The sequence below is a fragment of the Etheostoma spectabile genome, chromosome 21 (genome assembly GCF_008692095.1).
Source record: "Etheostoma spectabile isolate EspeVRDwgs_2016 chromosome 21, UIUC_Espe_1.0, whole genome shotgun sequence".
NCBI lineage: Eukaryota > Metazoa > Chordata > Actinopteri > Perciformes > Percidae > Etheostoma > Etheostoma spectabile.
In genome coordinates this window covers 17,314,762-17,331,976 of record NC_045753.1, presented here as the reverse complement: position 1 = coordinate 17,331,976, position 17,215 = coordinate 17,314,762, and the positions used below count along the sequence as shown (strand labels likewise).

Genomic DNA, 17,215 nt, shown 5'->3' with positions numbered 1-17,215 from the left:
CCCAAACATAACATTTAGTCTATACACTAGGACATTTTTAGCTGCTTTTTATTGGTAGAAAATCTCTGTTAAACTAGTCAACAGCAGATTCCCACTTAAAAGGACATGTAATACAACAGAGACCTTATTTATTGATACTGACTAATTTCAATATTGGTCGATCCCACACCAAAGATTTTTTTGTACCTAAAAATAATGTTTCCAAAATCGTTTCAGTGGTTCATTAACTTGTTGAATGTTGTTAATAATAACAGTAATGGACAGTTCTGCTTCCAACCTGTAGGGGGACCGAAGAGGAAACGTGCTTTGGTGCCTACTGTAAACGTGCTGGTTGACAAGTAGCTAATGCTGTTAGTATGATTGTTTTGACCACGGTTAACCACTCTGGGCTAACCGACAAATTCATCAGTAACATTAACTGTATAGATAGACGACTAATCTAATCGTAATTTAGCCAGCTAGTTAGTTTTGGAATGTTTTACATTTATGTGTGTTAAGGGATGGGAAAAAAGGGCTTAATCTGTGATGTGTAATGTGGTTAATATTGTGCCTTTCTCAATAAAAAAGTGATAAAAAGAGAAGAAAAAAATAGAATGGTGTAGGAAAAATAGTGAGAAGGGCCGTTTACTGTTGATGTACTGTACATAACAAGCACAGGGAGTCCTTGAAGGCACAATGAAATAATGAACATAGCTATTCAGGGCTAATTACAGTGGATATTTTCCCTTCTCTTGTTCCATCTGCTCTCTCTTCTTTCTCTCTGACTTTTTTCCTCTCAGGGGTCATAGAGATGTTTTCATTGCATCCACTTATCAGGTGTAGGGACTTTCACTAGGAAAAGGAATTGGCAGAGATGTTGCCAACAAGGTGCGAGTGTGACTGTAGAAAAAAAAAAAAGGCTGACACCGCACTGAGTGAGCTGCCACTAACGTCTACCTGTTGTTGCACTTCTAGAGAATGATAAGGGAGTGCGGGGAAGAATATTTGCAGAGAGGCTCTCTCTCTGGAGTCAGCAGGAAGTCATTCATCTTCATCTCTCTCTGAGATAACTGCTTTCCCAATAAAGCCAATTTCACACAGTATGTTTTCATCAGTGTATCATGCTGAATTCTATTCTATTTTTAATTCCTTACTTTACCATATCTTCTTCCAACCTTCCTCTTCTCTACAATGGTTCCAGCATTACTCTATTTCCTGTTTGTTCTGGCTCCTCTTGCCGTCATCTCTCTTGCCTGCAATTCACCCTTTCTTCCCACCCCTCCTTTACTGCTACTTTTTTTCCCTCTTCTTCTATCCTTCCTTCCTACCCTCTGGCAGCCTGGGTTGGTGTGATGCAGGTTGCGAGAGCCAAGGATACATGTGGTACAGGGTAGGAGGTGAGGGACCTGGGGTATGGGCCCTCTGGCAAAGACAACAAGTCCTACAGTTGCATGATGTCTGCCTCTACCCACAGATCTGTCCCCTAGATACTTCACACTTTCTCCCAAAATACATCTCTCTCTGAATCATTCCTTCTTTCCATTCCTCTCTCTCTCTCTCCACAGCCTCTCAACAAATGTAATGCTTTCGTCCTTAACCTGAAATGGAAACCCACTGCATTTTTTTGTGCAGTTGAGTGTCTAAAATTAGCTGTGGTCGCCTATATGGAACGAACAAGAGGATTCATTTTGAATGTACAGTTAGTTGTAGAACTTTGCAGCAAAGACACCCAAGGTCACTTTCCAGGATAAAAATCTGTTACTATTATTATGCTACTGAAAACAGTGTTTTATCAATATGAATTGTATCTTATAGTGCCAAACAAAAGAGGACATTTAGTAAAGTAAAGGGAAAAGGTTCAGATTTAAGATGAAAAGTGCAAAACGAAGAGATTCTTATTTGAGTCTTAAAGGTGCAATGTGTGGAATTTCTCCCATCTAGTGTTGAGATAACACTGAAGTTATAGCTTATTGTGTCTGTTCTGGGCAGTTAGGGAAAAGAGCCTAGGCAGCAGACTAGCAGCTAGGTGACAGTTTTGAGATACCCTCAAATGTTTTCATTCATGGTGCCTGATTTGTGACTACAGATAAATGAACCCTAACCCTTACAATGCAAAGGGGGAAATATGGGCATCCCATTAACTGAGAAGGCAGAGGACAAACGTGGTAACCCGATTAAGTCATTTAAAAAGGCAAGAATACATCATTTGGGAGATGAAATGAATAATATGTGCACACAAATTGCTTATTTTGTTCATTGAAATTAGTAATTCATACTCTCAAATTAATAATTTTATATCATGGAATTATTGATTAAAGGATATAAATAATTTTTTGGGCGATAAATATTAAAACATTCCCCCCTTGCTACCTGTCTTGAATATCATTCTTTAATCCACTCAGTGATTCAGAGTTGTGTGTATTGCTTTGACCCTGTGTTGAAACCTTCCATTGACTTCTATTTGTACCATAAAAGCAAGACAAAAAGCCACCCCCCCTGCTGAGCGTAGGGTTTTGTGTGTGTGTGTGTGTGTGTGTGTGTGTGTGTGTGTGTGTGTGTGTTGGATGGTTCATGTGTTGGCATTTATGCTAAAACTACACCACCTTCACCATCTCTTTATTGTAAAAGAGATGTTAACCAGCCCTTACATCCTATGTCTTTACATCTAAATTTCTTTTTACTTTTGCCCCACATATTGCCTTTAAAGCCCTATGTGCCCTAGTGTGTGTGTACATGCGGTCGGGAGGGGGGTTCAGAGAAGAAGACTCATGGGAAGAAGAGAGAGCGAGCAAAAGAGAGAGAGAGAGAGAGAGAGAGAGAGAGAGAGAGAGAGGAGAGAGAGAGACAAAAGAAACAGATAGCAGGTACTCTCAGTAGACACTGTGGACCATTTTGAAAGGAGATGTTTGATTTCCTTTGAAATCGCTTGTGCAAGGCTTACTGCCATGTTGTGGTCCTTAAGCATTCTGCGTTTAGGGTGCCGTCAGTGCTGGGCCCCCTTCCTGTGTTTGGTCTTTTCTGTCTCTGCCTACCTGTCGGTTTGGCTGACTGAATGCAAGGACGGGCAGTGCTCAGGATTGTGGGGGGGCGGGGGAAGAGAAGGAAGGACAGAGGGAAACTGGAGAAGAGTGCTGAGAAGTTTAGGAGGGTAAGTGAGGAAGGATGGCAGCTGGCAACGTTATCCCAATTCAGGTGAGAAGAAGAAAAGCAGGAAGATCTTGGAGAAAGGTGCACAGGTAACAGTATGTAGCCACAAGAAAGCTGATTTAACTAATGTATTGTGGCAAGATATGTTCAACATTTGATCTCATCTAACTAAATAAAAGATTCAAATTGTTGGGTGATACTGACTCAAAATATCTACTTGAATGTAATACAGTGCTATCAATACATAAGCACATTAAGTACCTTGTCAATACAATTCTGCTGACTGAGTGTGTGCACACATGTAAGCAAACCCAGGACCAGCGTGTGTGCAATGTTTGTGTGTGTTTACTTGGCAAACCATGCAGAGGGTGGTGAATGTTGTCAATGTTGCTAACCAGCTGCAACACCTCTTCGGTCTCACAAACACTTGTTAGAATAGACAGATGAGTGTGTGCAGGTGGCGTGTGCGTACTCACCCTTTCTCTGGCTCTTTGGATCTTCTCACGGTCACTGTGCAGGTTGGAAAGAATCTCCTGACCCACTTGTTCTGTAAGAGAAGCAGGTGCAATGTAAAAAGAGTGTGTGTCTGACATTTGCAAAATTAAATGTCAAAACAAGAAAAAATGTGAGTGTAGAAGAATATTGCAGCCACGGGTTAGTGTAAGTGTTTTTTAAGCCTTCTTAAAATGCTGAAGTAAATAGACAACAAGTTCTAGGCAACAATACCCCCGCATCCAGCCTGCTAGTGGGGTCCACTCAACTAATGCAATATTCATTAGGCCATTCTTTTTAAATGCCTCTCGTCAGTTGTTGATGTAAACACATTAGCGCTCAGTTATAAAACATCTCCGACAAGGCACCTGACAAGCTTGTCAGTGGTCACTGTCATCTCCCTGTCCCTTGGGTTGAGAATGAGGAAAGAAAGCAAAAAAAAGATACACTAAATAAGCCCCCCCCCCCCCCCCCAAAAAAAAAAAACCCACAAAAAACACTGCTGCCATCAATGTAACCATACTGCTATGGCATTAGCGTTTTAAAAATGAGGGAGGCTGTGGATGAATCAGGGAAAAAAGAAAAAAAAGTGAAGAATCTTTGCATGGATCAAAGACAGGCTTTCAAGCGCACCAAACAAATCCGGAATAAACAACGCAGTTGCTGTCTGTATTACACTACACAGGTGCCGCACACCAAAGGGCCCACGTGCTGAGCGCCTGTTTGGGGGGAGCAGTGCAAAAATTGGCTACATCTGGCAGCTAAACAAGAGAAGAGAGAGAGAAAAACAGAGAGAAAGATAGAGAGAGGGAGAGAGACAGAGAAAGGGAATCAGGGAAAAGTAGAAAAAAGGCAGAGCACTGTCAAATGAACGGCGTACGACTCCCATTCATCCCATCCCTTTTACCCCCCCCTACACTGTAAGTGACTCAAATGTGTCTCTTCCTGCCTTCATTAATTTCTAATCTGGGATGAGACAGATTGAAGGATACCCAGATTAAACAGTGCAGTCAGACAGTCAGATGTGACAAATAGGGCAGATTAAAAGACTGAGTGCAGGTATTAATAACCATAAAATACAAGCCCTCCCCCGTCCCCATTGAAGAAGAACAAGGAATAACCTGTGCGGGAGTAGTTGCCGAAATCTTCTGTTAAAGAGACAAATAAGCACATCTATCCATCTCTGTCAAGGCTGTGGCTTTCTTTTTAAATAAATGAGTGTGACAAGGACTGCAGCAGGTTTTTTTTGATGGCAAGTGCATTATTAGAAAGATTTGCAATGTGTAAAAAGATGGATGAGGAAGCAAGAGAAAAGGCCTCCGATGCACTGAGAAATCATTACACACATTCTGTTAAGGTATGTTTTAAAAGACAATCATGTTTTTGTGAATGTTTAGGTAACAAACAAACAGTAAAAACAAAAAAGAAAGAGAAATGATGAATAGCCTTGGCAATACAAGCGGTTCAGAGGACGAGATGGGAACCACAGTGGATTCAGGTTTCTATTTATTAAAGGATAGGAAAAAAGGTCAGTTGTGCTCTACAGTATATTGGCTTGGCTGTGTGTTAGGGCTGGGCAATACAGAGAAACTCAAATATCACAATATTCTTGACCAAATACCTCAATGACGATATTGTGACGATATTGTATGGTTGACTATTGGTGCTTTAAGAAACTGTTATTTACACAATGACATTTTTGATAAATATTCTCCAGAAATGATTTAATGACTCAGTGGGTAAAGGTAAACAATAGAACAGCTAAAACAGTAAGTTCAGAAAATTACTTTTATAATATTACTTAATTATTATCATTTTACTGTAATGCAGCCTGTAAAACCAGGTAAAGACAACACTTACCATATTAGGATATTATGATATATCCAAAATCTAAGACCCTATCTAGTCTTATATCGCGATATCAATACAATATCGATATATTGCCCAGCCCTACAGTGTGGCCATCAAAGTCTCTCTGTAGTCCTCCAAAATCTCTCATCAATCCCAGAAAGAAATTATGGGAGATTTCGTCCCCCCCCAACCACCCGACTGAGCCATTAGGGGGTGTACACAACGCCTCCCAAGGGAATGTATTGTGTTTATCAAGTATCTCCCATTGCATTACTCTTCTCTGGCATGTATCTACATTTCCATTCATCTTATTTAAGTCCTGTTGTCCATTGCTCTGTGTGAAATGCAATTAGTTACGGCAAAAAATACTTGATGGGCAAAAAAATGGTACAAAATATTAAATTAAAAGCTAAAAAATTTAACACAGAAGAATAATGAAAGGTTATGCAAGAAACTACTCACATAACTTTTGTGATATCCTTTTATCATCATCATCATCATCATCATTATCATCATCATCATCATCATCATCATCCCCATATGCGACATTATGTTACATCAAACTCAGATGTAGACCAGACTTCAACAGCTGAATGAAATACAATGAACTGGTCCCTCCAGTAAAAAATATCTCAACTCATGTTGATGTGGGAAGATTTAGTTAGTCACTGACCTTAAATTGCACTTTGGTGCGTAAGATTCTGCAATGTTAAGATATTACATATTCAAATTTAAACAGCACATTTAACTGCTCAAAATCCAAAGATTTATAGAATATGTGACCATGACAAAATTGTGGGGTATTAAAAAAAAGAAAATTGTACAGTTGATAAAAAACAAAACAAGAGAGGGAAAAAAATGTTGTGTTACTGTCCACGACTTGTTGCTCGTTAGTTTTTTTAAATATTCCAACTCCTGTTTAAACAGCTATTAACAATTTAAATAACCCCGGCCCAGAGGCCTTGCTCTGACTCACTGGTTCAAGATCCCCATCCCCAAAGGTCCATTTAACAAGCCCATTATTCCATTACATTACACTCACACCAGAGAACCTTAATTCTACTCAGTCCTCTAATGTAACTGTAGAGAGGAATTAATATAGAAAAGTTGAAGGCACAAATTAGATAAATGGGGAAGTAATGGCTTGAGCAGGAATTAGACACACTATTGACATAACACAGTCTAGCTGTGTTTTATCTAAGCTCAACACTCTAAACCTTTTGTTAATAATCATGGACAAAAATATATATTTCCTGGACAATTAACTTCACTAGTGGAGAATAAGCACCATAAAACAAGCCAAACACAGTCAGAGAGAACCATTTCTGTCTGCTCCGACTCTTAAATAGAGCTGCAACAATAAGTCAATCAACTATTGTGATTTGTGGGGCGGCCTCTAGCTCACCCAGTAAGACTATTCGCCCCATGTTGGCTGAGTCCTGCTGCGGTCTGGGTTTGAATCCGACCTACGGCCCTTTGTTGCGTGTCATCCCACCATCTCTCTCCCCCTTTCATGTCTATCCATTGTCACTATAATCAAAGGGAAAAAGCCCCCAAAAATAATCTTTAAAAAAAACTATTTTGATTTGCGGCTTTTCTTTGTCTACTGTGATAACAAGAGCAAGGCTCAGTCATTTTCTCTTATTGTTGGGTTCTCAAAAGAAAAGGATCAACTAATGATTTATTATTGTTAAAATAAAACGTGAAATGTAAATATCACAAACTGCCAATGATTCAGGACAATCCAGCTCAGAAAGCCAACAATTCTGGTACCATCCACACCTCCACAGCCTTAAACTTTCTCCAGTCCATGGACACATTTAATTGGAGGTATCATCTATTTTACAGGAGCTGTTTCAGAGCAGTTACACACTGTCTAAAGGGGCCCTGTCTCTCTTTCTGTGTTGCATTTATTTTTATTTATTTTTTTGCCTTGCTCCCTCTGTCCTTAGAGCTGAAAGGGTACAAGACCTGACAGTGGTGTGCTCTGAGGCTCAGCACAGCTCCTTTTCATTAAGCAGTTGAGACCACTTTTTGAAGGTTACCACACACACTTGTTTCGGGACACAAGCCACACACTCCAACAAACAGGGTATGTTAACCCATGGGAGGGTTGAGGGGAAACAAGGAGGAGTCTGGTAAATGTTAGACCATATATTTTGTCTCTCTCAAGCTCGCCACACACACACACACACACACACACACACACACACACACACACACACACACACACACACACACACACACACACACACACACACACACACACACACACACACACACACACACACACACACACACACACACACACACACACACACACACACACACACACACACACACACACACACACACACACAGGAGTGCAGCAGTCAACTTTTATGCCTGTGACTCCCAGGTGAATAAAGTTACCTGTCTTTGTACACTTCCAGAAAAGCTTTTTTTTTAAGGACTTCTCAAGTCTACAACTGCCTGGTGACATACTTTCATCACCTCCATCAAAGTTGTACCCACACTGGGATGTATTTGTAATGCTGAGCCCACAGGCCATGAGGCTAGCACCTTGGCACTGAGCTATAGCTCAAAATAAAGAAGTGCCAAATGCTAGGTCACAGGTTGTGACATGTTGCTTATAATAATAACAAACTATCGCATCATGTTAATCAGGAACTGTTACTTTGAAAGATAGAAAATAAATGATTAAATAAAGAGTTAAATGGATTGTGGAACTGCATTGTCTTGGAAATTGGGATTTTCATTGATTCCATTTTACCAGCACACTGTAAAGGTAGTTTGTCATGACACTGGCTTGTTCTTGCAGGAGTCTGAACACTTAAAAGGCCCAAAACAAGTAATATTCTGAGCATGTAGAAGCAGAGCCAGTCCATTCTGACTTAGCCTATGCATAGGCCCTTCCCCTTGCATGTGTATGAGTGGTGGTGGGCAGTCAGGGTGGATTTCTGGGGCCTTTCTTCACCTCGCCAGGCTCTGTTTTATTCATTGCATGTGCCCTGACCCCGCAGAGCTCCTGTTCTGACAAATCACTTCTGATTAAGACAGATCTCAGTTAGTCAGCCACTCAACTTGGCCTATTCATCATTCCATAGAAAATATCCCTCTCTCCTCCTCCCGGCTCGTTTGCCTGTCCGTCAGACCGAAGCAAGGCGTAAAAGAAATTTCCGCTGCCGTTTTAAATGGCTGATTATAGACAATTGGTGGATGGAGAGACGCAAGGGCGCCTTATGGGTGATAAGACGCAAGTTTAATGGGTATAAATGACCAGGCCTGTAGGAGAGCAGCTGGTAATAAAACCATTTATTTAAAGCGAAACAGGGGTGGAGAGAACTAAAAGCTGTGTTTTTCTTCTATTTGAGTTACCCCTCCTCTTTTTACTCCACTTCATCCTCAAATTCTCAGATCTTTTTTTTTTTTAAACAGAAAAGTCCCCTTCACCCTGATTCAATAAGAATTGAAGAGGCTTGGAAAGAAATAGCTTGTTTTACATTTATGAAATTACCTATACCTACACGTTCCAGTGGAGACAGCTGCAGATACTCTGACACGGCCACTCATTTATTACATTGCTTAACATGGGTGAGTAGCAATATAAACTAAAGGATATTGATTGTTAGTGTAATTACCAGTAGTCAGATTTCTAAGAGCAATTAAATGCAGAGTTTTGCCATAATAAAACTACTGAAAACTGTACGACATGCCAAGGCATAGACAGCCACAAAGCAATTGTTTTAACGTTTCCAACAAACCAGATTAAATTAACCTGAACGACAACCCTGCTGGTGGCAGAGGGCTGAGAAGCGGGACGGGTTGAGTGGAGAATGAGGGTTTCTAAAAGCAAATTGCCTGAACTTAATCAACCAGTCTTACTGAACCATCCAAATGAAAACTAATGGACTTGGGTGCTTGCTGTAATTGCCCCACATGCAACAATGTGCAGGCATTTCTTTCTAAGGTCTTCAATTAAAAAAACAGGAAATTTCTGCAGACGGCTGGTCAGCCTATAAACCTATTCTCCACGTATTCCGATTGGTCAATTGTGAAGCTCAAACAGAGCGGACTTATTAATTCCATTTCCAGTGCTGGGAAAATTATTTTTTTATGTGTTGATTAAACTTGGTCTAAATTGTAAAAAATGTATGAAGTGTTGAATTAAAACTCATTTCTGAATGAGCTAATTTGTGTATGCATTATTCATAGTGGTGACATTTGTGTCACACAATTGTGCTAGCCCTGTTGCAACTAAAATATTAAAAAAATATATCGTACATGAATGAAAAAATAAATTAAAAAACACTAGAATTTAACCTTTATTCAACCACAGTCAGCCTAAATAATAAAAACAGATGTTAAGTGCTTTAGTTGGCAATTTAAATTATGTGACTTTTTCAGCTGAGTGGCTGTTTAAATGATGGTGCGATCATCAGCAATATAAACATTGTTATAACATAATGATGATATCTAAGCTGAAGGTCAAAGTTATGTGAAATTTTTTTAAAATAAATACAAAAGACCAATGGAAAGGAAAGATTTAACAGAAGCACATTTTGTTGGATTTGGAAGACAAACACATTGAGAGATTTGAGTTCTACCAATGATGCCAAGACTAGAGCGACTAAAAGGTTGAAGAAAACAACATGTCAGTTGGTGCTAATCAAACACAACATCTGATTTAACAACCGCTGGAGGAGAAAAGTTTGCCAGTTTGGGGAAATGGACTCAGGGAGAGCTGTACAGAGGAGGAGGGAAGAAGAAAGTGAAAACTTGACGCTCCTCTGGTTCATTTACAACAGCTTAGGAGCGTTAATCATCACATTACTGTTGATTAAAGGCTATCACGTCTCTAATCAAAAAGTTGACAGACAGATCAAAGAGCAAAACACAAATTTCTTGCCTTTTAATTATCTGTACAACACCACACCTCAGGCAGCTCTTCCCTGCCTATCTCCTCAAACTCAGCAAAAGACTGCGAAAGGAGATCTAACACTCCACAGCAGTTCATTATCCAATAAAATAGGAGATTGGGGAGGGAAGCGCGCGCGCGGACGGACACACACACACACACACACACACACACACACACACACACACACACACACACACACACACACACACACACACACACACACACACACACACACACACACACACACACACACACACACACACACACACACACACACACACACACACCTTTAAGGCTTTATGATTAGTGAAGACCTGGGGGGGGCCCTGCAGTCTTCTTTATTAACATGTCCCAAATTGGAACTCCTTAATTATGTCTGTCAAAATCGGACATGGCGTCAAGCTCATTTGCATCTTTTGACAAGGCCTGTTGGGTTCCTCCCTCTATTTTTCTTTAGAGTGCTAGGAGTATTTAGCACATCTTAACACCAAGTGATGATAGCTTCTTGTTGCTAAATTAATAAAATAATAAAAATGTGTAACTAAGCTTTGTTGGATTCACCCACTGTTTGTGATTTAAAAGTTAGAATTGATGCAAACACTGAGTGAAGTAAACACAAAGGATCCTCTAGACTCTCGTCTCCTGTTCAAACTGATGTGACGCCTAACGGAGGCTGACTGACCCCGACTGTCCTGCCCAGCTGTTCCCTGTCAAGTGGTTTGGACATGAAACATGAAACATTTGCACTACTTTTAGAAAAGATTTTGCATCGCTTTGGAGGTTCTCAGTCAAAGTCCTACATGTTCCCTAGCACATGTTCCTACAACAGATTGCTACCTGACTCATGATCACATCCTATTTGAATATAAGAAAGCAATGGAACACTTACTTCCTTCCCCCATTAAAAACTCACTAAATGAATCCTCGTTACGCGATGATATGTAAAACAACCATGGTCGAAAACAAACAATCTGTGGGGACACAGGACTGTCGGCAGCAATTTAGCAAAGGAGAAAAAGGAGGGCATGAAAGCGAGACATCAAACATTAGCCTGAATGGAAGGCGCAGGCTATTAGAAGTGGTTGCACTGACAGGATCTGACAGTTGGAAACACTTAAAGATTATTTTCCTCAAACTTTGAATTTATTAATACTCATGAGCTGAGGAAGAGCTCCCCAAACACAGCAGAAAAGGAGGCGCGAGCTGGGCTAAGTGTTGAAGCTGGCTATAGAGTGACAGGTTGCACCACAGAGGCCAGTTCAATCTCAACGAATGGAGCTGATTTTCATGGTACCAATTACCAACTAGTTTGTTTTATCTTATGTTCTGCTTCATCTCTTCTCAATGAAATTTCATGTTGGAACATAAAGCCATAAAACTTTTGCTTTAAGATTCAGTATAAGATCAATTAAATTTCTTTGTAAAAGCAAAATAATAGCTGATGAAATGTTTGAAATTCCATGTCAGAGTCAAACACTCCTAAAACACTTTTAAATATTTTCAGGGGGGCAGCAGGACAAATTACAGCCAACAATGTATACATCTTAGCTATCTAGCTTGCAATCTATTTCCTTGATTTCATTTGTCATCAGTTAATTTAACACAACCCTGCTTTATGTTTTTTGGCAAGTGTTGATAGAATTATGTCATTTGTTGTACAAATGTATCATTTCCAATTAAATTTTAGCTGCATTTCCCTTAAAGGTCCAGTGTGTAACGTGTTTAGTTGTTCATTATCAAAATCTGTGTGGCCCGTTCACAAACTTCTACTTTTCATGAATATTTACTACCACCATCAATTCCAAGTATTCCTTTTGGCTTGAAATTTTACATTTTCACTTGCACAAACTGTGGTAGACGCTCCATATTAATGCAACATCTTGAAATACGTTAGCCAGTAAGGGACATACTGCTCCGCTTTTTGCGTTTTCACTGTCACATGATAAACTCTCAGATGCTGCTAATGTTGCAAATTGTATCATTGCTTCCCGGCCCTGGCAAGTTTGAAGAAGAAAACATGTAGGACAACACATACTCAAAATCCAAATTTCTTCTTCTTTGCCCACAAAAAGGAAAAGAATATTGAAAAGAGCTAGAAACCGGATTTTTGAAGCGTGAAGGCTACTGTAGCTGTAGTACGTACTTTGAACTGCTTGGTGCGAGAGAGTTGATTGCATGCTAGATGGGAGATATTCCTACACACTGGACATTTAATTCTATTCAAATACATGATTCAAATAATAGCTTTATACTGAGAAATTGTGTATAATGTTTCTGATCACTCTAAAGGACTTGCATTGTGTCAAGAATGAGGATGTTGAGTTAAGAGAATGATGGCTAAAACCACACAACAAAGAACAAGATTGTTTAAAACTGTAACTTTCCATACACCACAGAAATAGTTTGTTCAACTGTCATGGTCACTGAGATATAAATGCTCATCCTCTATTTGTAGTGTATTGGAGAACTGAATATAAAATGCTCCTTACTTGTATTACAGCATCACTCCAACATGTTATGTGTGTATTGGTTGCATGCATTAAATAGTTGCCCTGTTGTGCGCAGACAATACATCAAATTCTTTTCTTTTCAAATCTAAGGTGCTCTGACAATTTCATTTAAAAGGGCAATAGTGGAGCCTGTCATCAAAACACTGCGTCATTGTGTCTGCTCTGACAGACAGCACAAACAGAAGTTTGTGTTTTACTTTAGGGTAATACCATCGCACTTCCCTGGTCTGGTAAAGGGAAAATAATACTGCCATTATAGGGAGAATACGAAGCACAGAGGGAACTCACAAAAGAGAGACACATGATGCGCCTCATTTAACAATGACTGGGGCCACAGAGTTGAAGGCAGATTATTGTCAACTTCCACTGTGAATTCACACAACATAGCATGACATGTGAGAGCATGTCAAAGCTCTTGCGTACAGCGTACATTGTTTATTTGTGCTTACTTTATATTGTTCCTTTAACATCATACAGTCATTTCCAAGCAGTTCAATCTTTATGGCATTTTCAAGGAAAGCCAAGTCTTACAAGGTTGATGGATATAAAGTCAAATACTAAGTTTTACTTACAATATACAGGTAAAGTACGACAAACATGACTCCCAGTGAGGATAGCATTAGGATATTGCTGAAAAAGAAAGATCTTTTACTACAAACCTAAACAAGCCCAATCACTTATTTTGACAGAACTAATAGGCAACATGTATTTATCAAACAGTTTAGGCTAAAGGCTGCTTCAGGTCACAAGCTTAAATGCTGGCAAACAAAGAGGCCTGCACATTGCATTACTTGAAATCCAGGAGCTTATACCCCGCTGCACAATGCGGCTCACCTTCACTACTTGCACTTTTTTGGTTTTCCACTATGGCTTTCCATAAGCAAAAGGCTGTGGAAGGTACCTGGACATTTTTTTTGTTATCACTTCAGTCGAGGTTCTAAGTGAGCTGAGCCAATCCTAGAAGGTGGAGTTAAAACACTGCTGACCACCAATTGGTCAGAGAGAATCGTCACTAGGGCGAGACAGGACATCGTGTACAAACTCACAATTTTTAAATTCCCAAGAGACCATCAATTTCAATTATAATTATTATTATCATTTTAATGAATTCAATCCAGATTTAAAAAAAACTGCAACCCACAAAACTAGGCTGTACAATTGACAACGTACAGACAATCCTCTGTTTCATTGTGGATGAAAGAATTCAGCAAGTGTTGCGTTTAAGATGATGTCATGACAGATTCAGGCTGAAAATCCCACCAACACTAGCTGCAGTGGACATGGAAAACGTAAAAGTACTGGTACCAAAAATGTGAGTAAATTAAAGCCGTACTATATAGTGGAAACATGGCAAAAGAGGACTACAAATGTCCAGAATCTCCTGGCCAGCAGACATAAAGGGAACAATAAATTGAGTATGTCTCTTAACACATTAATGTAATACAACACTGTGCATCACTGATGGGTGATAAGGTGTCTCCTGTTCCTCATCATTAGCTAAAACAGGCTTAAGTGAATACCCAACACGTCTGCCACCATCTTCCACACTAATGAAGCATATCTAAGTTTTAAGACATGGCAGAACTAATTTAATATACCTTCTAAGGGACCTTAGCACCATCAAATTAATTATTCATTAAGGACATGATATTATAACTCAATTGTCATCTCAGTAGCTGGCCCTTTCTTTAACCTCCCCCTGTCTGTTGCTCTCTTTTGTCTTCCACTCTCTTTCTTTTAAAGCAAGTCCTTTGCTATTAATCTATAACTGAGCAATACCCATTGTCATTGAAGTTGCTGAAAAATGATTTTCTTTTTTTGGTTTTTGAAATAAAAAAGGTGACAATGAGGTAGGGGAGATCTTCTACAATTGCTGTGGCTCCATGTGGGTTTTACAGTATGCTGATGGGGCCAGAAACACACACAGAGTCATCAAGTGAATAATAACACAACCTTAGATACATTTTATTTTACCTTCATGAATGATGTATGCCTCTGGCAAAGCTAGTCTAGCCATAATGTTGCTTAGACAGGTTGGCCATGAGGAAGTGGGGCCACACTGGTTCTTTTAGTTAGGTGTCATTTTCTCTTCAGGGGTAGGATGATGGTATGTGACCCTGTCATGACTGACAGGAACAGCGGCAGCCAGGAATGCCTACAACAGCCTTTAGTGAGAAACTAATACGAATATGCTGATTCCTAATAGAAGTATGTAGATCCTCCATGTAAATCCCACACAGCCAGGCAATCAAAAGAAAAAAATAACCAAAAACTAGTGCCCATGCCCAAGGACAAACTCGACACACAAGATGATACGAGATCAATCCACGCCACAGAACACTTGTATATACGGTACATACTGTAACCCTAACCCACACCACATGAGCTTTAAGAATACTAGGTTAGACTACTACTACTAACATCACTTTTGTTTATAAGAAAATACCACCGGTCACCTTTAACCTAGATAGACAACAACTTTACAAAACTATTGTTTCTTTTTGGAGAGTGCATTGACAACAACTTTATGGGCCTACTATTGTGTTAGTTATGACATTAATTGTAAACTAGCCAACTGTAAATAAGACAGCTCTAATTTAAAAGTTATCTCTCAAGGCTGTATGTGGAACACATATAGTATAATGAAGGAGCCAGAACCAAGCAGGCTTTAACTAATACAAAAACTTTGCTTGGACAATTTTTACAAAAACAAACAATTAGAAGGACATAACACTAAAGTCCATGTACAATAAATGTGTGTCCTTTTACTGATTAAATGCCAATGGCAAGCAGCCATTAGGGTTAGGTGGAAAATAAGTTTTGGATTTAGTAATGAAAAACCGTGGGCATTTCAAAAGTGTATTTTGAATTAAAATGTCAAGTTGGAATACCTATTGAATATGAATAGCTTTGTAAGGTTCTGTAGGTTTGTCAATGATAAAATAACTGGAAACAAAAGAGAAATCCCCATCGGCAGTACATCTCCAGCAAACATCATCTGCCTGGGAGGTAGGATATGATACAGTGTAGGTATTATAACTGCAATATTAGCCGTGACAGTGGGCAGCCTTGCTCCATCCCCTGATTGTAATTGAGGCCGACGCGTGACAGCCCCCCATGTGCCCTCAGTGCAGTGGCCTGGGGCATAGGGCTTGCTGACAGAGGAGGCACCGGAGACAATGGCACAGGGTCCTGGCCTGGCACGGCCATGGCATGGTACCCTTAGGGGCACTGACCCTCCCCCTCTCAACCCACCGCAACTTTCGCTGCCTCACCTTTGCACCAGGCATCTTGGAGGCTAACGAGAGGGCAGCCGAGACTGCTTAAGAATTCCACCACATCCGTTGGCTTGGTATGCAAGCAGCTCTTTTTTCCTCTCTTCCCTCAGTGTCGTCGTCGTCCCCCCCCCACCCCCCCCCGCTCCAAGACCTTTGGTTAAATAAGTGTCAGCCTGAGGAGACAGGCACTCATCAACACTTTATACCTGGGAGGTATATTAATGCTGTGATGGTTTCCTGGAAGAGGGAAGAAAAAAAGCTTTGTCCTCGTAGAAAGAGATAAAGGACAAGCCTTGGACAACTTTTGAGGATGTTAACTTTGCTGGTGTTTATGTGGATACGATGTGAAAGGTAGGAAAGCATGAGACAAACTCAGTGACTGAAAATTATCTTATGTATAGTAGTATCTCCAAAAACACTGGGAATAATAATACTTTGTCATGTGTTTAAAAAAAAGAAAGAAAAAGCTATATTTATATAAAGTTTCTCTTCATCAATAAGTAACTGGGAATGATAGGAAGCAAGGGAGTTTAAGGCAGAGAATGTTGGTTATCTCTGTACAGATCTTCCCCAACAGGATCAGAGTTACAAATGAAACTTCACTTCTACAACAAGTGGGGCTGGACGCCTACAGGGGCCTTCTGGTCTCCAGTCGGAGATACATAATTAAAGGAACACGGAGAGGGAGCATGTTATTACCAATGTTTTCATTAGGCCAAGTTAACACATTGGTCTCTCCCAAGACTAACAGATAACAGGAAAGGAAGTGGATGGAATAGGATGCTTCCTATTGGGGTCTAAAACTCTGTTCAAGAACTGTTCAAATTAGTGCTGGTCCTGCATCATGCCATTTTGGCCAAAGCGCTACAGCTCTATAACAACATTTAATTTTGACATCAGAAATATGAAAAATCATGCACAGGCCTCCTTTTTAATGATATTTTTACTCCTTTCCCCAACATTCAGGCTTAAATTAGCCAGGATTTTTAAGATCAGGGACTGTTTTTTAGGCTATGAAAAATGGATTAAATGAAGAG

At 39.9% G+C, this 17,215-nt stretch overlaps 1 protein-coding gene across 6 annotated transcripts in view; it reads right to left on the bottom strand.

Moving 5' to 3' along the window:
* The window catches only part of vti1a (vesicle transport through interaction with t-SNAREs 1A), a 117,180-nt gene that overhangs the window by 39,947 nt on the left and 60,018 nt on the right, over nucleotides 1-17,215 (bottom strand). For all 6 annotated transcript variants that reach the window (XM_032503124.1, XM_032503125.1, XM_032503123.1 and 3 more), the window contains one exon: nucleotides 3,603-3,673. In XM_032503124.1, the coding sequence (XP_032359015.1) occupies nucleotides 3,603-3,673 (71 nt within the window). The remainder of the gene's footprint in view (nucleotides 1-3,602; nucleotides 3,674-17,215) is intronic.